Genomic DNA, 26,176 nt, shown 5'->3' with positions numbered 1-26,176 from the left:
TGTGTGTGTATTTATATATACAAATTTAATTATACACAGTACACACACATATATTATTTAAACACAAACTTTTATTTTGGATGCGATTAATCGCGATTAATCTTTTGACAGCCCTAAAAATCAACCCTAAAATTATTTTGTGGACATTTTTGATATAGCCATGAAAATGTAGTTTAGTAGTTTAGTCTTCAGTTTTTCTATTTTTATTATATTATATTGTATTATTATTATATTTTTATTTTATTTTAGTTTCATGTCATTTAGTTTACTTTCAATTTATTACAGTGTCACAGTTTATTATTATTTTAATTTAATTATTATTTTAGATTCAGTTTTTTAGGTTAGTTTAATATAATTTAGTTCATCTTATTATTTTCCCAGTTATGTATTTATGTTAGTATTATTAATTTAGTTTGTTTGTATCTCTTAAAGACCTTCTTTAATAAGTTTTCATTAACAATAATAACAGTTCTTCCCTCTTTCTCTCTCTCTCTCAGGAGAGGACGTGTAATATAGATGGGATGTGTTTTGCCGAGGGAGACTCCAGCCCTTCTGTTCCGTGTCTCCTGTGTAACTCCACGGCCTCCAAATACACCTGGTCCATTAATCAAGGTAAACACAGTCGATGTGAAGTCAAACCGAGATATTACGGCAATAGCTCACATTATTGAACATTATCTGTACTTGTTACAAGCACACCATTACACTATAAATAAAGTTACAAGTCTAAACAGCCATTGGACGCGACCCATCAACCTTCTACAGCACAGTCCAATTGAAATCTAATTTAGTGCTAATAAAGACAAATCCGTTCAAAAAGATCTAAAATACGAGCTGTGGTCTAGTATTTCATAAAATGCTGCAGATGCATTGAGCCATGATGTTCATATGGCAGATGTAGGTTCGAATCCCATGCACCCCTGCTCTAAAAAAGTCCTATAAAATAAAGAAGAGCTGTTTAGACTGACTGACAACATGTATTTAACTGAATATTGTGTGAGGCACTTACTGTATCATTCATTATCGAACTATAAAAGAAAGTAGGGGAGATCTGAAAGGATGCGCTGTCTTGCTATTACTTTGATTTTGACTTTATTACAGCAGCTAAACAGAGATGTTATGTGGCGAGTCAGCTGGAATATGCTAGCTGTGAATTTCAATTTGCTGACATTACATTTCCGGATTTTACAGCGTTGCAAAAAATGAAGTAAAGCATTAGGTCATAAACTTTAGTTTTGGTTTTATTATCACACTGAGAAGACTTTGTGTAATATTTCATTAGGTTCTTTTAAATACTGTTTTCGTCTCAGTAGACTTGACATTTGCAACACTGGAGGATGTTTATAGGACATTGATGAAGTATTGGACGTTAGTGTGGCAAAGAGAACTGTAGTGGATTTACCAGCTAAGAGGTGTTGTTGAGCATGATGCAAAGTGGTGTAAACATGAACCAGCTTTTACTGTGGTAAAAACACTCTGACACACATCCTCACGTATCTTATTGATTTTTTCACAAATGTGTATGTTTATTATATTTAATAACTTATGATTAATAACAAAATATATTTAAGTCATATACAAGCCAACCACACAAGTCATATTTAAGAGTGAATGTAAATCTTAGAGGGTTTATTAGGTTTTTACAAAAACTGAAGAAAACAAAATAGCAAAACAATTACACACACAACTGCAAGCAACAAACACAAACATACCAAATGTCAAGTTCTTTAGGAATCATGTTGCATTTAATTTCAGCAAAAACTCCCCATCCACACTCCTGTGTACAGCGAGAACCACCAGTAAACATCCGTCTGTTTGCCTGCACTGCAAATGAGGTCCGGACTGATGCTATCTGAAGACTCCGCACACACACACACCACACACTCAGCTTGAAGGAACATTACCCATTCACCTCACACCCACTTATCTTCCTGATAGTTATTTCCCTTGTGCCTCTGCCATGCCTTTTTTTCACCATTCTGTGGCAAAATTGAGAGTCCATTCATTCATGCAGACAAATTAAATTTAGATGAGATGATCATCAAGAAATTTTAAATGTTAAGTGATTCAAATGAGCATTTGTACTGCAGCCGAACTGTTGCATAACTGAGGAAATTAGAAAAATAGACGTCAGACCATTTTGAAACAATTAGCATGTTTTTTTGTGGGTTTTTTTTACTTTGTTTGCATGTTTGTTTTTATAAAATGGCAACGGTACAGTATGTTTAGTTGAATTTTATCATGTTATTATGCATTGGGTTTGTTTACCTTATGATGTCAGAACAGATTTATGGATCCATTTTGTTGTTAGTTGACATTTCCCAGCCAGAAACACGCAAACTCATATACATCATGCTGCTCGAGAATGAGATTTTGAATATGAGTGACATATTGTTGCAGAGAATGCTTTCATATTCCAAGATCAGGGTTGGTTTATTTTTTGTGGTTCTGTTGTGGATAATTGCATGTCACTTAAGATGGATATTTTTGCTCCACGTTGAGATTTTTGTCAAGTTTCTCAAGAAACAAGAAGTGGGAAATAACCGTCGGAAACGAACGCATGATGCTTTAAATCAGATTTTATCCCACAAATGTCATCATGCCAGATATTACAAAAACAGATTTTCATTTTGTGCCTGTTTGTTCCATGTGAGACATTTCTCATTTTGCTGTCTAAGTAACATATATAATAAAATGTTTTTATTAATTAATAATATATAAAAAAAAAAAATAATAAAAAAAAATATATATACAGTATATATATATATATATATATATATATATATATATATATATATACATATATATATATATGTGTGTGTATATGTGCATATATATGTGTGTATATATATATATATATATGTATATGTGCATATATATGTATATGTATATATATATATATATATATATATATATATATATATATATATATATATATATATATATGTGTGTGTGTGTGTGTGTGTGTGTGTGTGTGTATACTCACCTAAAGGATTATTAGGAACACCTGTTCAATTTCTCATTAATGCAATTATCTAATCATCCAATCACATGGCAGTTGCTTCAATGCATTTAGGGGTGTGGTCCTGGTCAAGACAATCTCCTGATCTCCAAACTGAATGTCAGAATGGGAAAGAAAGGTGATTTAAGCAATTTTGAGCGTGGCATGGTTGTTGGTGCCAGACGGGCCGGTCTGAGAATTTCACAATCTGCTCAGTTACTGGGATTTTCACGCGCAACCGTTTCTAGGGTTTACAAAGAATGGTGTGAAAAGGGAAAAACATCCAGTATGCGGCAGTCCTGTGGGTGAAAATGCCTTGTTGATGCTAGAGGTCAGAGGAGAATGGGCCGACTGATTCAAGCTGATAGAAGAGCAACTTTGACTGAAATAACCACTCGTTACAACCGAGGTATGCAGCAAAGCATTTGTGAAGCCACAACACGCACAACCTTGAGGCGGATGGGCTACAACAGCAGAAGACCCCACCGGGTACCACTCATCTCCACTACAAATAGGAAAAAGAGGCTACAATTTGCACGAGCTCACCAAAATTGGAAAGTTGAAGACTGGAAAAATGTTGCCTGGTCTGATGAGTCTCGATTTCTGTTGAGACATTCAGATGGTAGAGTCAGAATTTGGCGTAAACAGAATGAGAACATGGATCCATCATGCCTTGTTACCACTGTGCAGGCTGGCGGTGGTGGTGTAATGGTGTGGGGGATGTTTTCTTGGCACACTTTAGGCCCCTTAGTGCCAATTGGGCATCGTTTAAATGCCACTGCCTACCTGAGCATTGTTTCTGACCATGTCCATCCCTTTATGACCACCATGTACCCATCCTCTGATGGCTACTTCCAGCAGGATAATGCACCATGCAAAAAGCTCGAATCATTTCAAATTGGTTTCTTGAACATGACAATGAGTTCACTGTACTAAAATGGCCCCCACAGTTACCAGATCTCAACCCAATAGAGCATCTTTGGGATGTGGTGGAACGGGAGCTTCGTGCCCTGGATGTGCATCCCACAAATCCCCATCAACTGCAAGATGCTATCCTATCAATATGGGCCAACATTTCTAAAGAATGCTTTCAGCACCTTGTTGAATCAATGCCACGTAGAATTAAGGCAGTTCTGAAGGCGAAAGGGGGTCAAACACAGTAATAGTATGGTGTTCCTAATAATCCTTTAGGTGAGTGTATATATATATATATATATATATATATATATATATCATTCTAATTCTTAGAATAGGAAATCCACGCCACAACTATAACGATAACGACAAAGGAATGATATCGTTGAAATCACTTTCAGAGCATTTCGTTTTTCAGCTGGTGAATGACAAAAACACTGACAGCCAATCAGAATCCATCCTGCTTGATAGAGCTCAAGCTTTTAAAGCGGCAGTCGACAAAACTGCAGCGCATGCTTATAATAAACAGAACTTTATCATATGTTGGCGTGGAGGTCTATACAGTCGTCTTTATAGTTATCGTTATTGGTCCCGTGTAAAATATCATCTGGCAACTGAAGATCAGCTCTGGGAGTCTGCGATTCCTTCACAGTATTCTTTCTTGAAATTCCCCTCTCATTTCCGCAGCTAATCGTCCGCCGACCTTCCACAAGCCACGGGACGGCCTGCAGACCTTTTTAGGGGAGAATTTTGTGTACCAATTCACAGCCACTGACCCAGAGGGCTCGGCCCTACTCTTCCAGATGGAGACGGGGCCCCCAGGGGCCTCAATTTCCCCAGCCGGGCTCCTCATCTGGAAAGTGCACGAGGAGGAAACGCACAGTTTTCAATTTACTGTGTCTGATGAGTGTGATGCCCGGAGCAGATTTACCGCGGAGGTGAGAGACATTGAGAGATTGATGCCTGACTGATTTTTATGTTTAAGGCAGAAATGAATTTCTATGAAACATGACGAAAACTTTAGTTTTATAAATAATAATGTTAGTTTTGTAATAATGATCCAAACCTCTTCTGGGATGTCTTAAAAGAGCAGTTCTCAATAAAAAATTATGTTGTTCCAAGCCTGTAAACTGTTATTTTGTTTCTAACAGATCATTAAGTTGAAGTGGAGAACTGAATCAACAATAAAATAAAATAAAATAAAATAAAATAAAATGTATTCTATATCAATATATAAGTGAATTAAAAAGTATATAAATAAAAGCAGCGACAATACTAACTTGACTACATTTTAGTAGTATAACAGTGTTGCATTTTCAGGAACAAGCTACTTTTTCTAATGAGCAGAGTTGTAGAATTACGAAGTGTTACATCACTGTGTTTTTGTCATATTTTATTGTGTGAGTTGAGGCAATAATGGAATATGCTCTCCTAAACTGTTTCCTCCCTCATGTGTAGCATTGGGAAATCTGATTCATTTTAGTGAATCAATTTGTTCGTCGCTTTGGATAAAAGAGTCTGCTAAATTAATAAATGTAAATGCCAAGCTTGTATTGCATATGATCTCATTCAAAGATAGGTCCTTTATTCATAGAAAGATTAAACTACTAATTGAAACAGGACTGGATTATGGTCCAGTCGACGTGTAAACAACAGGTTTGCTTAGATGACGTTAGACAACTAAAATGCTGCATTTTTGCATATGTACCATGGTAATACAGTAATATTCTCTGGAGATCCTTGGAGTCTCATGTATATTCTATACTATATGAATATGGTAATCATTCAGCATCATCGTACTACCTTCATTTGAGTTGGTATTTAGAGTTCCCAGTATGTTAAATATCTTATCACGGCATAAGGACAGCAGAATTCAGCTACCGGGATTCTCCCGAGTCCTGTGTCACATCAAGCCGGTGCAACGAAAGACAAACGTCCTCCTCTCCATATCCTTTGAGGGGCCTAGACGGCTAACAAGCATCTGCTTCCTGCCTGCTAGCGCTTATTAAATACTGTCTGAGTTTGAGAGATGCAGTCGAGAGAGAGAGAGTATGCAATTAGCAACACTGCTGCAAAAAGCCAGCAAGCTACTATATACCTCAATATTTTTAATATTAAGTGTATATATTATATACTGAATTGTAATTTTTGTAAGTTATAAAATTAAGATACTATATTATAGGGGTATATATAATAGTATGTATATATATATATATATGTATATATATATATATATATATATATATATATATATACATATATATATATATATATACATATATTTTTTTTTTTTGTATCTTTATCTGTATATATATATATTTAAATAATATAAATATTTAAATAATATATAAATATTGACAATATTGATTGCAATTGATAATAAATAAACTAAGTGATATATACTGTGTAGGCTATGTGTGTGTGTGTGTATATATATATATATATATATATATATATATATATAATTTAATAATTCTACGTTTTTGAAACACAAAGTTGATTTAGTTTCATTTCTATTTGCGTTACCTTACGGTTCTGACCACATTTCCACGGTTACAGGTGATAGTACGGCCATGTGGCTGCATGAATGGAGGGACGTGTGTGACTAACATCAAATATCCAGCGGGCAGCGGCGAGTACCTGTGCGTGTGCCAGGCGGGTTTCCATGGCGACCTGTGCCAGGATGAGCAGAACGAATGCGGCTCCGGTCCGTGTGGAGTCGGAGTCTGTGTAGATCTGGTCGACGGGTTTGAATGCCAGTGTCCTACTGGACTCACAGGTATATCACAAATTATGTTCCATTATGTTCGATTTTCCTTCCTTAAATTTACATAAATGGCCATTTCAGGAGATTCAACCAGAACCGTTTGCTATATTCATCAGATTCAACGACAATTCTCACAAAACTGTATTTTCTGCAAGCTTTTTTCAAGGTAAATTTAGGTGTCTTTACCTTGATTACAATCCGCATCCATCAAAACTTTACGAGCGAGAATTCAGCAGAGAATATATATATATATATATATATATATATATATATATATATAGCATTACCTTACCCACATGGAACAATTAAGAGTTATACCTCATCTTTGGGTCAATGCTTTGTATTTTTAGTGTGTGCTTTTTTTCATATTGATTACGAAGCAGGTCATCAAAATATCACAAACTCTTGGCTCAGTTTCATTTGTGATCCAATTACAGTTTCGTATCTTGCAAAAAAACATCCCAAGTTATGACCGGCGAGCTCATTTAGTTTCTCCAAGCTTGAAAGCAGCCGAACATATGTGGGTGAAAACAAAAGGCTCAAAAGCAACAAGCGCTCTTGCCAGGGAATTTCAGACAAACGCTGCTGAACTGTTGATGTTTTCGCACACTGTCTATTCTGAGGTTGGTGGTTGAAATCTCTTCACTGGTGATGTGTGAATTAGTGTTTCCTGGCTGAATGCAATGACTGCTGTTGATTGAAGTTGAAATGAAAAGCTTTCCTGTCAGGACTCAAGCTTTTTTACCTTGGGGTTTTTAAAAGGACGCACAGCGTATATAGAACCAGGTCAGAAGAGTTTGTCCATTTCCACTAATGGCAATGCATGCGTGAGATGAACCGACACTGCTGATTGGATGAAAGTTTGTGTTTCGCTGCTGCTCGTAACGCTTTGGGCCTTTGCAGATGGTTTGGACATTATTAAAGATCCCCTTCAAACACACTTCTAAGAGAAGCCACAAACAACACAAATACAAATGAAAAAATGGACGAATGCCCAGCAGCTACTGAACCCACACAGAGGAAAGAGTATCTGTATGCTATTCTGCTACTGGGAGTAGTAAACAGGCCAAAACACCGTGATGAATCGGTCCAGAAATGTTTTATCTTTGCTGAAAGCAGTGTTTGGTATGGACTCCTGATGTTTTAGTAGAGGATAGAAGTGGAGGAAATGATTGTCATTCTCTAGAAACAATGCTTCGCCACTATTTTTTTCATTTGAATTTCAAATGTGCTTTATATTTGGTTAGCACCAAACTTCTGTACCTGAGAAGTGTGTTTGGACGCATAAAGCTTAACTCTGAATAACAGTTATCGGATAAAAAGGCATTTTTTTCAGAGGTCTTAAGTGTACCATTGACTCTAAATGCTATTGTTCTTCACAGTGACAATAATAAACAAACATATCTACTTGACATCACAATTATGGTGGTTGCTTGGCAATTGCTATGCAGTCACTATATCATAATTTAAAAACAATTCACTATAGAAGGTTAAAAAAAAGATAATATTAAAAAACCTGTTTTAAATGCAGTATTGTCAGTTACATGTGTATTTGTGCCCCGCCAATGAAAACAGTTCCAAAGTCAAAGCAGAAATTGACACGTTTCTGAGCAACACACATTAGTGTTTCGTTCTTGAGCGAATCATTGTGTTTGTATGAATCGATTGAGTGAATGATTCAATCACTTATTGCTGAGTTTCTAAAAGAATCACGCTGCGTCCGAAATCGCGTACTGTCTGAGTAGGTTCTACATTTGAATTTACTTTGTGACTGTTAAAAGAGTACGCCCTATATAGTATGAATGTGTGTAGTATGAATGAAATTCGGACATACTACATCCGCCTTGTTGTTATTGTCACTTGACCTACCAGAGTCAGTTGTGTTGCTTCACCTCCATTCATAAATCCTCTCCCATGGCCTCATGGGATTGTAAAGTGTCCATTGAATGCACACTTCAGAAACTCACCTGAATTAGTAGGTCATCAGGTTGCTTTTTGCCCACAGTTTTTCGAATACTATGTATTTTGACATCGCATATAGTAGGGAGGGTTTTTATTTCGGACACATAGTCAGTGTTTTGAACAGATTGTGAATGATTTAGTAGTTAATGAATGATTCAATCATTCCAATATGAATCCACGCAAATTTTTCATGAGGGCTAATGATTTCTGCACGCAGATTTTGCCCGGAATTTCGCGATTGTGACCACACCTTAAAGTTTCGTTTGTGAATTTCGTTTGTAAATTTCGCCGCTAGGGGTCACTAACCTCTTACAATAACAAAGGCGTAGTTTGATGAAGCACTTGCTAAGAATTATGGATCTTGTCGTCAACGTCAAGCCGACCGATCTAATAATGGTTATGGTTGAGTAAATACATCGATGTTTTTATCACGACTGTGATATGAAGCAGTTTGGGATTGCTAAGTGACAGCTATCAGCTCCACACGCGACGCGAGTCCCGCGGATATAAAAGGAATATGGACATTTCATTCTACCGGACTACACGCAGAATTACTACTCACAGGTCAGTTTATTAGACAAATTAAACTTGTGAGGTAACGCAGCGCTGTTTCATTTGAACATTACACTATCACACTAAACTGCATTTGAATGTGTTAGTTTGTCTGAATGAGACTAGCAGTAAGCTAGATCAACATTAGAATAACATACAGATCATATTCTAACATTTTATCATTGTTGAACTATATAACATTGATTAGTTTTATGTAAATGTGCTCACCTGTTTAATAAAGTACATGTAGGATCGGTCGAAGTCTCGGATGTGGAGCTCTAGGCATCTCGAAAACACCACGCTGATATTGATTCTCGTTTTAGTTCTCCTTTTTTTATCCAAAGTCTGCTTGCCATGGTCCATAATGTTTGAACGAAACAACAACAGCGTGCAGATAGACATTGCGAACTAATGTTGTCCACGTCTGTCGCCTTGGTTACTATCAGAGGGCTCTGGTTGCTATGGCAGTACGAGCGGAAACCAGGGATAACGCGGATATGACGCCATTGACGGCGACAAAACGGAAATAAAGAAACGTGACGTGTCTTCAAATTAAATTACAAATTTCTGAAAGTTGCTGGAAACATTTGGGATAATGTAAGTACACAACTAAAACAAGTAATAAAAACTCAGTGAGTGTTTTAGCGCAATTTTCTGACGTCATGGGATCACAACACTAAGAGATAGTAAATCTTTTCCTGGATTTTTTTTGTGCGTTCCCGAGATTAGACCTTCCTTAACATAATGCCGAAAACCCGAAATCTCTAGGTGGTCTGGTTGAGGAGTAGATAGAAGTGCAAGATTGGTGCGCACAGACAGAACAGAAATCATGAGTTAACAATCGCAATTTTGTCCGGTGGAAAATTGCGCTAAAAATATATATAACATAGATATAGTGATTTTTGCTATTTTTAAAGCAAAAAAGTTACATATTGTACCTTTAATCAGGGTTTTGAACTAATCTGTTGAATGAATAACTCTTAAAGTCACTTGACGCCACCTACTGGAGTAAAGATGTAACTTGCAGAAAGAGTCGCTGCAAAACCCACAACACTAATAATACACAGACGTACGGAGTCCCTAAAGGGACATGGTGGTGGAAAATATTTGAGATAGGAGAAAAAAATATATTTCAAAGCCTTTACTTTCTATCGCAAATGTTTTTAGATCCCCCGAGAAACCTTGCGTTCACTCGCAAATGTTTTGCAAGGGAACACAAATTTTCTTGGGGGAACGCAAAACATTTGCGAGAGAACCAAATTTCCCTTTTGGGACTCTGTACAGACACATTTATTGCTAATAATAATTATAATAATATTTGTTTTCTGTCCATAGGTGTTACATGTCAGGATGATGTGAATGAGTGTGTGAGAGGGCCATGTTTTCCTGGAGTCAGATGTATGAACGGATTCGGCTCTTTCAGGTGTGGCCCCTGCCCTTGGGGCCTGGAGGGAGATGGGATCTCCTGCAAAAGTAAGAAACCTAAATTTCTGCCTCTTAAGTCTGCCTCTGAAAAAAGAGCAAGAACAAAGTTAAAAAGTGCCAAACAAAATATGACCCCAGCTTTGTTGTACATACAAAAAGGGGGAAAAAATAGATTTCTTTTCTTGTTTTACGTTCACCCACAGAGGCCAAAGCAGCACAATCCTGCAGTTCTACCCAGGGTTTTCTTTAGGGAACACAGGGCTTTTCAATTCAAAGCATCAAAGTCTCAGCTTGAGTGCTTCCCTGTATAATATGCTCACAGAATTACCAAACAGAAGTCAGAATAGTGTATTGCAATAAAATAACAGGTACATATTTTGTCTCGACAAAACTGTGTATATTTTTTCTATATTTTTATTAACTCATTTTTTAAAAATATAATTATTAATTATAATTAATAATTATAAATATAATATAAAATATAATCTTTAAATATAATTTATTTTAAACATTTTTAGTTAAGACTAAACATTTGTAATCACTAAAATGGCTATTACGACATTCACAATACAAATCAGATATTGTAGAAGAAAAAAATGTGGACATAATGCTCGACATAATTAAAATGTGTTATGTTATATGTTAGAGAGTGATTAGAGTGTGTGCAACATAAAATAAAAGTGATGTATCATATATAGAGTAAATGATTTCATACTATATATGTGTTTTACACATACCTTCATTTGAAAAACCAAGAATTTGTCTTTTAATTAAGCTTTTTTTCTTCTACAATATCTGATTTGTATTTAAGAATAAAAGTTTTTTTCATAATGACTGCCTGGCATGAGGGTATTGTCCTCTAAAAGCGGGAAAGAGGAACACAATACCACCTGATATTTTAAAAGTAATTAAATAAAAATGTTTATTTGAAATGTGATGTGTTGAACATGAATACAAACATATCAACTCGGACATCTACTGTTATTGAGTCTCTCGTAAACCTAGTGATTGTTTTTTTCTGTTTTACGAAAAGATATGTTGTGTTTGTCTCATGCGCTGCTGCTCAAGCTGGTTTCCATCTTCCTCCATGCGCTTTGACAAAATGCTCTGCAAATGTCTTTTGACTGTAATCTGCAAGCGATGAACCCTCGTTCACAGGAGCTCTGTGTTCACGTTTTTCCCCATCAGAGGGAAAGCGATTTGATGACTTCTTCATCCAGGCCCGGGCCACTATTACAAACACAATCTGTGTGATTGCAGCATACAGAAACACAACAGAACAGAGAGAGCTGGATCTGCCGACCCGCTTTGATTATCACCAGCAGAACTGCGGGTGGGAGAGCAATACAATCCAGATGGCAAAAGATAGTTATCCACCCTGTGCACACACGGACACTGTGCCAGACTCTGCTCTTGTCCAGTGATAATTGGTAAAACATCTCCTCTGTAGTTTCCATGTGGAGAGAGAGAGATGGAGTGCATTTCTAACGTCTTAGGTGTGTGTGGCTTCTCTGACAAGGAGAAGAGATGACAGTCTCAAAACTGAAACTCTTCCTTAAAGAACACTTCAGAGCGGTAGAAATTGCTAGGTGGTTGTTGTATCAAGCCGGATACGGCACAATATATTCAACTTACACAAGGTCTCAGTCTTGGAAAATGGGGAAAATAGAGCCAAAATGATCTTCAATCAAACTTCTTCTTTTTTTTTATTCTCCAGTGGAAACCAAAATGAAACTCAAACCACAAGGACTGTGGTCATCCATCAGATACTGTATTACGCAGAACATATTGTATTAGAAAACAAAAACTTGTTAATTGGGTTGTAATTTTTCATACCCATGTGGTAACATTTGCAGTCTTTTCAAAGGTGAAGAAAGTTATTCTATTTTCCTGAACAACAATATGCACAATAACCTCAGTATGGAAGCTTTTTTTTCTCAGAATTGCGAGTTATAAAGTCAGAATTGTGTGTTATAAACTCACAATTGCGAGATATAAAGACCAATTTAGAGGGAAAAAATACTTTTTTCTCAGAATTCCGAGTTCTCACAGTTTTGACTTTATAACTCGCAATTCTGGAAAAAAAAAAAAAAAAAAACTGAATCGCAAAATGTAAGATAGCAAATGCAAGTAAAAAAGTCAGATTTGCGAGATAAAAAGTTGCAATTACCCTTTTTTAATTTTTATTCAGGGGCAGAAACAAGCTTCCACACCTCACTTTTTCTTTGTCTAGTAAAAAAATGTTGACTCTTTTTTTTTTTTTTATGTGTGTTTTTCGCAATCCCAGGCAGTAGTAGTACACTGTAAACCCGAATAAGTTGGCAAAACTCAAATAATTGGAAGTAATCAGTAACATCAATTTTTTTAAGTTAAGAAATGTAATGTTTAAGTAAGCAGAACTTGCAGATTTTTATTTTGTAATCATACATTTTTATTGCTCTTAACTTGAAATATTTTAGTAAGCTAATTATACAATTAAAAATTATCATGTAATCTCAATTTATATATTTTTAGTAGTGGAAACTTGCCTAGCTTTACACTGAAAAAAATGATAGTTGAATTTACAAAAAAAAATTATTGTAAGTGGTTGCATACAATTGATTTTAGCTACATTTAAACAAATGCATTAAGTTGAACTTAATACATTTTAGTTCAACTTAATGCATTTGTTTAAATGTAGCTAAAATCAATTTTGTGCAACCACTTACGATAAAAATTTTTAGTAAATTCAACGAATCATTTTATTCAGTGTAACTAGCTAATTCAATAAATGTTTATTTGCTAATTGGTGACTTAATGCTTTGATAACATCAGCATAGCATAGCACTTGCTCAATGAGTACAGCAATATAAAACATTTAACATACACTTCTCAAACCAAGCTCATGCTCCACTCGTCACCTTGATGGTAACCCCCCAAAAACCAAACATAACAGAAACTCTTCTAAACTAGCATAACAAAACATTAAACACTTCTAAATCTCCCACTTAACATTAATTTTAACATTTACTCTCCCTTTTGAGTTTCATGGCAGAGCATGCTGGAAAATAGAAATCCCAGCCCAGTTCCAGTTAAATTTAAGTTTGTCTAAATTAAAAGAAACAGGTTCATAGAACTCAAAACAATAAAACAATTCAACGTACTTAAAATGTGTCAGTTTGTGAACTCAAATGAAAAAGAAAGTTCTAAATACTCATAAAAGTTAATTCAATGGAACTAATTTGTATAATTTGAGTTGGCCCTACTCAAACCAATTAATTATTTTGAGCCTTAGGTTTTACATCATGGTTCCAGTTGTACAAAACTGTCCACGGTTTGCGAGATTAAAATGGGAGACACATCTTACCCCACTCTCTGTCCTTTATTCTATACGCTTGTGGAATCAGTAGCAAAAGCTGTCGAGTTCATTTTGAATCAGTCTCACTCTCTCTTTTTCATCAGCACCAGCAAGATTGGTCACATCTCGTCCCATCACCTCTCAGGCTGTATCCTCATCCGTGGCTCCCGCGGTGCGGCCCATCAGCAAAATGGCCGCCCCCCTTCCTAAAACGACCTCCACTCATCTCTCGACAGAGTCCAACGAAGCTCCAAGCAAGACCTCGGTCACCAAAGCTGCCACCAGAGCGAGTCAGAGAACTGGCAAGTAGTTGTTTCCATTGTTCTGGCTCTACATGTCCACAGATGGCCAGGAAACAAAACTGTGAGGGTTTCGTTTGGAGCCAAATCGCCCACTGCTGGTGTCATGACATTGCAGAAAACGATTCTTTGTCTTTCCCTGACGCAGCGTGATGTCCGTTCAATCCCCCTAGAGTCATTTCCTGTGCTGGGTTTTTTTTTTTGTGTTTGTGATGTTCCCAGGAAATGACTTTCCTCCAGCTGCTTTGCACAAAGCAAGACAAGCCCTGCTGGCATGCCTTTGTGCTCACACCTCTTACCCTCTCGTCTTGGTATAATGCCTGAAATTAGCGATTCTAATTAGCCATGCCGGGCATTCACGCTCTCCGTGAGACTCGACGGAACAAGGTTAGGTGAAGGACGTCTCTCACTCATTATTTCGAAGAGTAATAGTCAAGAGGCACGTAGTCAAATCAGTTGCATAATCCTGTTGGAAAGTGAAATCACAAATGAGATCTCTTCAATATACTGTATAATTTGTTTCTTCTGCAATGAGATGCAAATTAGATTTTCGGTTAAGTCTTAAATCTCAATTTTTTTTACATTTTAGAGGAGACACTTATTACTTGTGTCTTTTTCTCAGGAGAAAATCTGCAACACGAGATATAAACAGTTGTCTCCATTTGCTATCCATCCAATCTCATTGTTCTTTACCTTAAATAACTGAGATGTTAAAGAGATCTCCTGAGAGTTTTGGAAAAGATCTAATGTCTCAAATTGTGCTCACATTTTGACATGATACCAGAGTCTGCAATTAATATGGTCTTAGTATGAACTCCAACATACTCTTGAGAAGACATGGAGGAGGGGAAAAAAACACAAACATAAACTAACATCTCTGTTTGAACCCCTCATTGCTGTCTGAAAGAAACAACTTAGATATTAAAGAGATCTCCTGAGCAAAAACACCTTAGTAATAGGCTATTATTTTCTTGAGTATTTGGAAAGAGATCTAAAAAATGTCTCAAATTTCCATCACATTTGCCAAGACACTGCAGTCTGCACTCAAGAGTATAATATTTAAATATAAACTCTGACATTTCTCATCAAATTCTTGTTGGTTACATAAACTCTAAAGGAGACTAAACTGAGATTACTGGGGTCTTTTTCTCAGCATAAAAATAAAAAGAACCAGATGTAAACAGAAGTCATCTGACTTAGGCAAAAACAGTTAAATTATTTATGTTAAACCTGGTGTTTTGCATCATTATAAGATATATTTTACCTGAACACGATTGGGAGTGAGATTTACGATTGGAATTTTGGTCTTTTCCTCATACAGACCTGTCAAAGACAAAGACACAAGAAATAGAGTGCACAAGTGTTACATAGAAGACCTATGTTTATAGCACTTTGTTGCAAATAGCTCAGGGGCCTTATGATATTTGCTGGGACTGGCACAACAGGCTCCTGGAGGACATCAGTATGGGGAATGTAAATTGGCTTTATGGCTCTGTTCGCTCTCCTCATCTTCCCTCTCTTCTCCTTTTCACTCCCTCGGGTTATGTCCTCTGGGAGTAAAATGGAAAGATAGAAAGATGAGACATCAACCACAGAGACTGGACGGGGTTCCCAAGGGAATATTTGTTCTCTAACCAGCTTTGCAAAGACATCTTTGCAGCTTTTTGTTTTTATTTTATTACCACACCATCATCTTTCTTCAAAAAATTGTTTTGAGCAATGAAAAAGAGACAGATGAGGCAGTATTTGCATACAGTAAGACTTTAGGGCTATACAGTTAACATGTATAGCATCATTTTAAGATTTTCAGAATTTCATGAGAAATACTAAGATTGCAGACTTTGGTATCTTTGGTATCACAGAAAAATGTGAACTAGAATTTATTAATAATGTGTTACCGTCTTAATCCCAATTGCAGTCTAAAATAAACAATAGTGACATTCAAGAGATCTCATTTGGGATTGCCCTTTTTTATGGAAAGGTGTGGATTGTCTATAATTGACTGATTTAGCACAACGTTTCTCTCACTCTATGCAAAGACCATTTTAATTTTACAAACTCAGAGGGTCAATGTAGACAAGGACCCCCGAGTAATTGTTTGGAATTGCTGTCTGTATTTTAAAGGTTATTACCAATGTAGAAACATTCATTAATAGGATCTCAAAAGAGACTCTTACATTTGAGTTACTGTGTGCTACAAACCCAAAGGTTAAATTAATTCTTGTCGTTCTCAGGTACCCTGGTTGTCCTTTTGTAAATACTAATTGAAAATGAAATTAGACAGTGTCCCCAATGGCCGTTTGTCCCCAGGCAGCACTCGAAGCAATTTGAACAATACGTGTCCTTGTCGAACCCTCGTTTGCACTTACCTTTCTTGTCTATGTCATAATTAATGCGAGGAAGGAAACAAAAGGATTGAGATTGAGGACAGGGGATTTGTAAAGTCCACAAAGATTTGCTATCCCATGAGTCATCTTTTCCGAAAGGTAGTTACTGTAAGGCCAGAGTTTGAGGAACGGGGACAAATAGCACACTCTGGAAAGACGCTATCATCTTGGGAGCACCTCATCTCTTGCTAATACAGTCTTACCGGCTTGCAAATTGCCTGCCATCACACTTATGGAGGAAAATGAGATGGCAAGCAGAGGGGATGCAAGCTGTCACCCCCTCGGCCAATAAATCCCGTCGTTGTCTAAAGGATTTGTGCTGACCTTGCGAAAATGGGACAAAAATCCCGGGCAATAACCCTTGATATGTGTAATCACAGGGCCGATAAATCTATTTTTAATGGAAGACAGCTGCTAACTCTTTCATCTTTCTCTGCTCCGCTGGCAGAGGGCAGGCTTCTTGTTTTATTTGACATGGCACGTGAAGCTCGACAGAACAGGTGCATGCATCTGGGTGATTGTGAGCAAGATGAGGGCGTACTTATTCAATAAAATATGGTGATGTGAAATACTGCAGCAAAAATCATTTCCCTTGCGCTCCAAAAGTGCTCAGATGAGTCTTGTAGCCTCTATGCGGTGGAGTAAAAAGGATGCCAGTTTGTTTAGTGGTTTATAAAACTATGGGGTAACTTTTAGTCTCAGGAAATGAGGTAAAAATTTCAGGTTATTGCTTCACACCTTCTGACATCAGCACATCTTCCCTAGTGTATGAGCGAGACCTCAATTTCCCTGCATAGCTAATCCTTAACCAATCTGTTGCGGTTGGGTAACCATTGTAGGATATGGAGGTGAGACTGTGAAATTGTTGGTAGGAGTTGAAGTAAAGGTGAAAGCACCAGAGCATCCAGAACCTAAATTCACATCAATCTCCTTCTAAGATGCTAATGACTAGGAGTAAAGGCTGACAGAACTTAATGTCCATGCATTCAAAATTTATGGCAAACCTAAAAAGCAACCATGTCATGTTTCTCCACTGCAGGTTTTCCCAACGGACTAAATATGACATTCAAGTGTGCAAGTAGGCCGTGTTTTCCAGGTGTTCAGTGCATTGACCTACGGCCACCCTACACTGGCTATGTCTGCGGACGATGTCCACCAGGTTATCACGGCAATGGACGTACATGCACGAAACAATCAAAGCATAGCAGTAAGTACTTTTTGAAACATTGCTGTCAGTTCTTCAAATCAATGGAAAGCCTAAATGAGTCACTGGATTACATTTTTTTAGTTGAATTATAATATATATAGCTCCTTTAATCAACAAAAAACTAAACAATATAACTTTTTCAAAGTTGTTGCATCATCATGAAGTCTTAAATTGCATTTTAGCTTTGTTTAAAAATTCATCTGTCACTGTTTTCCTCTTCAATCCATCCTTAATCCTCCTTGTTTCATCTCCCAAAAGCGCAGAGCTCCAGTAATTAGAGAAAAACATAACGAATAGGAAGCAAGGCTGTCGTAATCCTCAGAACGCGACAGGTGCTTTGATACGGTTGATAACTAAGACCTGGAAACGTCTAATGCTCAGTCATGCACAGGCTGCGGCATGGTGGTTGCTGACCCACAATGTGTTTTTGGCTGACGGGAATAGGGAACAGAAAGAGACAGTAAGGAATTAGGAAAAGAATATGTAAACTAATTTAGAGAGGGGATGAGGAGAGGAAAGACAGTAATGAAGTTTTTTTTGAACAGAGTAAGAGTTTTAGTTATTTGGTCTTTGATTCTCTTTTTATATTTGAAAAGCAAAACTACCAGACTGCATCTTATACTTTCTTATCCCAGGAGTACAGAATGTTACATTTCACTCAATGGAAATGTTTTAAGACTTCTTAATCTGCTCTTTTGCTAGAAAAATCCCTCAAATACATTTTCCTATGTTGCAGTATCGCAGCACGATGGTAAAAGCCTTCAGAGCTGGGTAATGACTTTTAATACATTTTCCTTGTGAATGGGCCACTGCTGGAATCATTCCTAATAGTGCCGTTATCAGAAGTGAATCCATGAGCAGCCACAGTGGGAACTAGAAAAGAAACAGCTTCATTCTGCTAATTCCCTCATTGTCGCCACATGCGGCCCAGATTCCTACACACTCAAAAACGGCAGTGTGTCTCTATTGTTAGCATTGCGTTTTGTTGTATTGCGTCTTTGTTCCTTGCTTGTGGATGGGGGACAGAATAAATCTTCTTGTTGAGCGGCCAAAGCGGCTATATGTTGTTTATGAGTAAATATACCAGCATCACCAAAGGTTTTAAGCTAGTACTGAGCACTATTTCATCATAACTCCACTTTTCTGGTGGTCTCATTGTGAAAAATCTTCAAAGGGCTGTTCAAGATCTCCAGAGGATTTTGTGTCAGTGATAACTGCAGAATACAGTCAATCTCTTCCTTTCATTTTGGTGTCCTTGCTTTTTTTTTTTCTTGGTAATGAGCCTTACCGTGCCTTGCTGTGGCTGACAAGTATTTTTTTTAAAGCTGAACTAAAAGTATTTACTGTTTATATGCTTGACAAGTTGCTTGCCATCTTGCGTAATAAGTCCTTGTCCTCTCATCTAGCACCCCGCTACTCACCGCAACTGACCCAAGCCAAGAACAACCTACCCCATGTCTCCCACAGTGTTCCCCATCTGCACCTCCCTGTCCTTCCATTCAGGCAACCTCAGAGACGCCTATCCTCACCAGTGAGGACCCCACACCATCAGGCCACCTCTCACATCCCCCACCTGCCAACCTTTCCACCTGTTACAGGGAAAGGGGAGTTGGCGCTGATGGCGGGACGCAAACCTGCCTCAACCAACAGCAGGGATAGACTCCCCTCTGGCTCTCACAATCAACTGAAAGTTCTTCCAAGTCCAGAGGAGCGAGATGCTTCATTTAAAGTCTCGGCACATGGATTTGAGGGTGTCACACCTGGAAAAGTCACTTTACCTCACACTTCGAGGCGTGTCGAGGCACTGAGGCAGCAATCCAGTCTGGCCACAATTACCCGATCTCGACCTTTGACACCTCCAGACAACCAGCAACCCCTAACAGCAGCCTTAACCTCCCTCTCCTTCTCCTTCTCGGAGACTGAGTTCTCTGCAGATGGAGGCATTGGGGCTGGAATCCAAGACGCATACGAGACTCAACCACTGCCCCAGGGGAGCTTCACCTACCTTGGTGAACAAAGCAACACCCAATCTCTGGATAACCAACCAACTCTTCAGAACCGTAAACACCAAAGCAAGAGCAGAAATGTGGTTCTGTTAGAGGAGAGAAGCTTCACCTGTGCAGATGTCCCTTGCTTCCCAGGTGTCCACTGTGAGCTTGCAGGTGACGGGCAACCTAGATGCGGTCGGTGTCCTTTGGGGTACACTGGAGATGGCCGAATGTGCAGAGGTACTTTTAGATGTATAGATTACTTTTTTTGAGTTTGTCCTGTGAGCCCAAAAATAGAGACTTATCCATCACATACACGGCTGGGCAAAAATTACTTACTTACACTGTCAGAAGTGTATGAAAATATTGCACCTTAAAGTGTACAACATCACTTAGCAGTACCCTAGATATTTATTCCTTATCCACCCCTAAAAAGCGCATATTAGTACTAGGGATGGGCATTTTTTCAAAAATATTACATTCGAATATTCAGGCTCATAAAAATCGAATATTTAAGTTTTTTTTTTTTTTACGTTTTTGTCACCATTTCTGAACAAGCTTACGATTAGGCAATATACTACGGAAGCCCTGACCCGCAACGAAAAAAAAAAAAATCCGTAAAAAAATAAAATAAAATATCTAGCATTTCGACTTTAATATTGAAATATTTAGACTTTAATCTCGAAATATTTAGACTTTAATCTCGAAATATTTAGACTTTAATCTTGAAATATTTCGACTTTAATCTCGAAATGCTAGATTTTTTTTTTTTTTTACACATTTTTTTTTTTTTTTTCATTGCGGTTCAGGGCTTCCGTAATATACACAACAAGCTTACAATATATGTTAAAGTTTTCTTTTAGTTGAAAACATTAAACAGTAGGCCTATGTGTAAACAAAAATATAAAGAGCAAAAGCATTTAAGCTCTAGTAGCGTGAACGAAAAAAAAAATGGCTAATAAAGCAGACTGCGCCAGATATCGTACAGAACGTACATATACTCGAGTCAGTATATGATTATCGTGTTTATGTTGAGAAAAACAATAATATCCACATGCAGGGGCCCCGGTGCCAGCAATTTATGCTCGAGTGAGAAAATGCGCTGTGCTGACAGACGTTTCATAGACACAAAGCACACTTTGCGTTTTCTGTTCTTAAACCTGTCTCCCTCAACGAAACTTAAAGGAAGTGTATGTCTCAAAATCATTTTGCTATTAGATAAGTTATCATCTCGGATCACGCGGGGTCCAGCTGCGCTTTCCTGCAGTTGTGAATGCAGTGATGGACAGCTGCCTTTCCTCATTCGACTGCTGTTTGGATTTCATGTGATTTCTCATTGTGGTGATGATATTATAACTCAGATTAATTAATTAATTTGATCAAAAGTAATTCCATTTTGTAAGATCATTTAGTAAGATAATTTTCAGGTAATTCCAAACTTCTCGAGGCAGACGACAACATTAAGTTATAAAATGCACACAACTTGTTAACACGCTCCACAGCGCCACCCAGTGCATTTAATTATAACTGCGAGTTAGTGCTTGGGATTTATCATGGATTCACTGCATTTATGGCCAGCAAAGCAACGTTGTAAAATTCAAAAAAAAAAAAATTCGAGTAATAATTACAGATCGAATATTCGAAAATTCGTGCACACTCCTAATTAGTACCTTATAGTAGTATGTACCCTTCAAGCTACTACTAGGGGTAAATAAGGTAGCTAGTCCGATCTGAACTACCAATATTTATATAGTAATTGCCAGTTTTATAAGCAATAGGTCAGTGAACAAACTGCGGGCATGTCGTCTGAGGTCTAAACTATGGAAAAGTATGCAGCATGTCGAGTTTTAGACTGACAACTGACAGTAACTGCAGTAAACAATAAGCTCATTCCCCGAGCATGCTCTAGGCATGAGGAATAAATACATTCCTTGCGCTCCATCCTGTGGGTTCGTGAACCTGAGAAAATTAAGAGCACAGGGTGGAAGAATCACTAGAAACATGTTTGCTATTGTAACCCCATGATATTGCATTTACTCAACAATGATTACTTATGCATTCATGGATTATTTTCAGGCACTGTCTTCAAGGTATGAATATAGTGTGAACATGCACAAAACAGTCGCAGGTGTCTTGCGTTGAGCGCTACAAAGCAGATGGCAGTGGATCTAGCTTTTTCATTAAACATGCGGTGAAAGTTACCCAACTATTCAAATCAGCCCTGTAGTTTCAGAATGCTCGAAGGAAGAACTTGGGTGAATCTTAAAAAGCAAGCATGGTAATTATCTAAAAATATAACACTGGCGTCACCTTCACTTTTACAACAACTCACTTTAATTTAAAGTGAAAGGCACATTTAAAATAGGTACAGTACATAAAGAATCTGTATATACTCTTGCTTCCTGTGCTCCAGGCCGCAGATGGAGGCAAATATGTGTTTGCTTGCTGATGGAGTGAATCTGACCATGTGTTATTTGTGTTTGCATGCCATTTGTGCCCTCAGCCGTGTGCAGACATGCCTGTGGTAGAAACATGGAGTGTGCGGCCCCCAACACGTGTCGCTGCAAGAAGGGATACAGTGGCCCAAACTGTGAAATAGGTCACAAACAAACACGCACTGGTTTATAATATTGTGAATATTGTATGATCACACAAACCAACACTTGTATGGCAATTGTAGAATAATGTCATTTTTGGATTCTCACAGCTATCTGCAATCCAGCCTGTCTGAACGGAGGGAAATGTGTCGCGCCTGATATATGCAATTGCATGTCAGGCTACCACGGAGAGACCTGTGATAGCGGTAAGTACGTATTCCCGTGTTGATGTGTTTCCTATTAAACAGAAAGTTCGGACAGGACACATCAAACGGCTCGTCTATGGCCGATGACCTTTTGTTTATGAACCATGATTGGCTACCTTTATTGCTAGTTGGCGGTCAGGTGGTATTTACAAATTTAGTAGGAGACATCTTTATTTGTATACGCCTTTTGTGTTCAGGAAAAAGACTGAACGTTTTACATTTCTGTGGGTTAATAGTGTGAAGTAGCATATGAATCTGCAAATATGTGCCTTTTTCCCTTTCCATAAAGAGGCAACTGTGCCAAATAATCTGTGCAGCCTTGATGAGTTATGTGTTAGCTGTTTGCTTTGTGTGAAATATGACTGTATTTTGTGTGCATTTGGTCGTATGAATATTCCTGCAGCTCTCTGCAGTTCGCCCTGCCTGTACGGAGGCACCTGCGTGGGTCGAGACACCTGCTCATGTCCCTATGGTTTCGTAGGGCCCAGATGTGAAACCAGTGAGTCCCGATAAATCATGTTTGCTTGGATTTCATATCCATGTGGAAGTTAAACATAAACTCTTACACCCCTAGTGGTCACAGGAGACATTACGTGTGTTTTGGTTTCAATTACTCAGTGGTGTGCAACCGTCACTGTCAAAACGGAGGGAAGTGTGCATCACCGGATGAGTGCGAATGTCTGGCGGGGTGGACGGGACCATCGTGCGAGACAGGTGAGAGAGTGTGTGGTTGGCTCCCAGAGGGACCAATCTCTTCTCACTAAATCCATCATATGTGTGTGTGCTGCTTCCTGGTGGCATTTAGCTGTTGTAGAACCTCTATCTGTTCATTTTTCATTCCGTTCTGGCGGCTCAGAGCAAACACCAGCCATTATTCCAGCCTGATGATAACTTTCTCTCGTCCACCTGAGAGGATCAATTACTAGCCAGCTCAGAGTAAAAAATTAAGTTTTTGTTCACATTAATAACATTTTACAAAAAAACAATATACATCAACTCAGACTCTCCTAACAAAGCAAAAAGGTGAAGCAATATAATGCTGGTATGTGTAGGTAAGTGTTTTTAGAACAACACAAGCGTTGCTTATTGGTGTATAAATGAATTGGCAATGTTTAAAAAGTTTACACTTACACTTTCATCTCATATTTCATTTTTATTTTACTTAAAGGGTTAGTTCATCAAAAAATTTAAATTATCCCATGATTTACTCGCCCTCATTCTTTCTGCCAAACATAATCGGAGTTATATTAAAGAGAACTATAGGTTTAGTACCTATGATCACGCGCGTGAACTCGACAATCGACTACTGTGGCCTTCGACTGAAAACAGGAAGAAAATACAGGTATGTGCGCTGGCTGAATAAACATCATTTTTATTCATATCTTTCACATCTACTGCAGTCAGATTCACCCGTGTTCACTCTGAAGGAATCACTCACATGACCTGTGCACTTGTAATGACACATCAAGGATGTTAAGAGGCTAAAAGCAGGTTTAAAACTTGCCCCATTGAAGTCAACAGGGTGCAAATTTTAAAAAGAGGATAACACGGTGTAGGCAACACCGATTTTTGTCGTTGTTCTCTGTACTGACAGCACTCCAAATGTACAAAAAAATGAGCTCAATGTTAAAAATGACTGGAGTTCTCCTTTAAAGAAATATCAACTGAGAATAGTAACTGAGATTTTGAAGCCCAAAAAAGTGCATCCATCCATCATAAAAGTAATCCATACGGCTCCAGGGGGTTAATGAAGGCCTTCTGAAGCAAAGTGATGCGTTTTTGTAAGAAAAATATCCATATTTATAACTTTATAAACTATAATCACTGGCATCTGTACAGGAGTCTAGTTCTGGTGGAAGAGTGACCTCTGACCCGACGTATGACGTAGGATGTCAGAGTAGTGTAAGCTTAGTAGATGTAAGAGATGCCTCTAAACATTTCCTCCGACATTTCTTTTTAAAAATTCTCGTTTTACACTTCTAATTCGTGACCAGTGTTTGTTTTGCTCTGTCCTCTGTGCTTCCGCGTTCGTCAATACGTCATAGGCCAGAGGTCACTCTTCCAGCCATTACCAGAAGCCAGTGATTATAGTTTATAATGTAATAAATATGGATATTTTTCTTACAAAAACGCATTGCTTCGCTACCATTCACTCCCATTATAAAGCTTGGTTGAGCCAGGATATTTTTTAACACAACTCCAATTGTGTTTGGCTGGAAGAAGAAACATACACATACATGGCTTGAGGGTGAGTAAATTATGGGATAATTTTTATTTTTGGGTGGACTATCCCTTTTAGCTTTATTTCAATGAACGAATTTTTTATAATAGTGGAACACTGACATATTGATAAATATTATAGGTTATAATTGTTTATTGTTACATTATACACCTAGCCTGGAACTAACTTCTGAATAAACAATATTGTAGCATGGCATGTACAATTTCAATATAAGAATTTCAAAAAGTTTTTTTTAAAAGTGAAAGTAAATAACTTTCCTTTTTGAATCATTAGTAGGTCAGTTTTAGTCTTTTTGAAGACCTAAATCATAGTTTTTCAAAAGCAGAGCTGTGATTTTGACCTCACAAACACTCACAAATGTTGCCTGGGTTTTATTTTTGTTTTATTTAATAAATGTGTTTGTCTTTAGCTCTGTGTGACCCCGTGTGTCTCAACGGTGGAACCTGCGTACGGCCGAACTCCTGCACCTGTCAGCCTGGTTTCTACGGGGCTCACTGTCAAAACGGTAACGGCTTTTCTTTTTGAATCAATTTTCCTGATGCATTGCCTTATTTTTGAGAGCTTACAGAGGCCAGAAATCAATTTCTTAACAGCATAGGGGTGAAGTATGACTACTGCACTTTAAAACGATAAAATGGACCAGCCCTAAAAACCATTTGGATTCTATTGAAGTCTTTCACTCATGTCATAGCCTTAGATTCAGGATGTTTGATGTGTATACATCGATTCCTTCATAGAAGTTCCATGTGGTGAGGAATGATTCGCTTAATGGCTTGAAACAGTCATCTGGTAAAGATGTTTTTGTTAATATGGAATGACATAATGTCTGGGTTGCTTCAAGTTTGGGTGGAATGTAGAAGCTTTTAGAGTGCGTTTTCATGGTCATGTCAGATTTGCTGTCGTTTATTTCATTTTACAGCCGTTTGATGTATCCATCATCTGTTCAAAGAACACAGGTCTGATATTAACTCATCAAATGTTGGACGTCTTACGCACTTCTCTTTCTTTCAGCCGTGTGCAGTCCACCCTGCAAGAACGGCGGTCACTGTGTACGAAACAACATCTGCTCATGTGTGGAGGGATATTCTGGGATGCGCTGCGAGAAAAGTAAGTGCTGTCTTCCTGACGTGTTTACAAAGGACTTTTAGGACCAGGTGTCGGGTCAGTTTCACATGTATAACCTCAAACCAAGCTCCAACCATGAGCTTAAAGTTTTGTACTTCCCCCATGTGAAGCACATAACATGATGGGAGTGAAATCAAAGCATATGGAAGCATAGAGTTGTTTTGTT

At 37.8% G+C, this 26,176-nt stretch overlaps 1 protein-coding gene across 1 annotated transcript in view; it reads left to right on the top strand.

The window, feature by feature from the left end:
• The window catches only part of LOC308702495 (von Willebrand factor D and EGF domain-containing protein), a 64,677-nt gene that overhangs the window by 33,746 nt on the left and 4,755 nt on the right, over positions 1-26,176 (top strand). Inside the window, exons 16-28 of the mRNA XM_081385391.1 lie at positions 498-612; positions 4,604-4,854; positions 6,476-6,695; positions 10,533-10,670; positions 14,064-14,261; positions 17,685-17,852; positions 19,259-20,080; positions 22,344-22,439; positions 22,548-22,643; positions 23,047-23,142; positions 23,262-23,357; positions 25,295-25,390; positions 25,897-25,992. Of these exons, the coding sequence (XP_081241517.1) occupies positions 498-612; positions 4,604-4,854; positions 6,476-6,695; positions 10,533-10,670; positions 14,064-14,261; positions 17,685-17,852; positions 19,259-20,080; positions 22,344-22,439; positions 22,548-22,643; positions 23,047-23,142; positions 23,262-23,357; positions 25,295-25,390; positions 25,897-25,992 (2,488 nt within the window). The remainder of the gene's footprint in view (positions 1-497; positions 613-4,603; positions 4,855-6,475; positions 6,696-10,532; positions 10,671-14,063; positions 14,262-17,684; positions 17,853-19,258; positions 20,081-22,343; positions 22,440-22,547; positions 22,644-23,046; positions 23,143-23,261; positions 23,358-25,294; positions 25,391-25,896; positions 25,993-26,176) is intronic.

This window comes from Scardinius erythrophthalmus (assembly GCF_964197995.2).
Source record: "Scardinius erythrophthalmus genome assembly, chromosome: 14".
Classification (NCBI taxonomy): domain Eukaryota; kingdom Metazoa; phylum Chordata; class Actinopteri; order Cypriniformes; family Leuciscidae; genus Scardinius; species Scardinius erythrophthalmus.
Note: the sequence above shows the minus strand (reverse complement) of the source record. Positions and strands in the feature narration are given on the sequence as shown.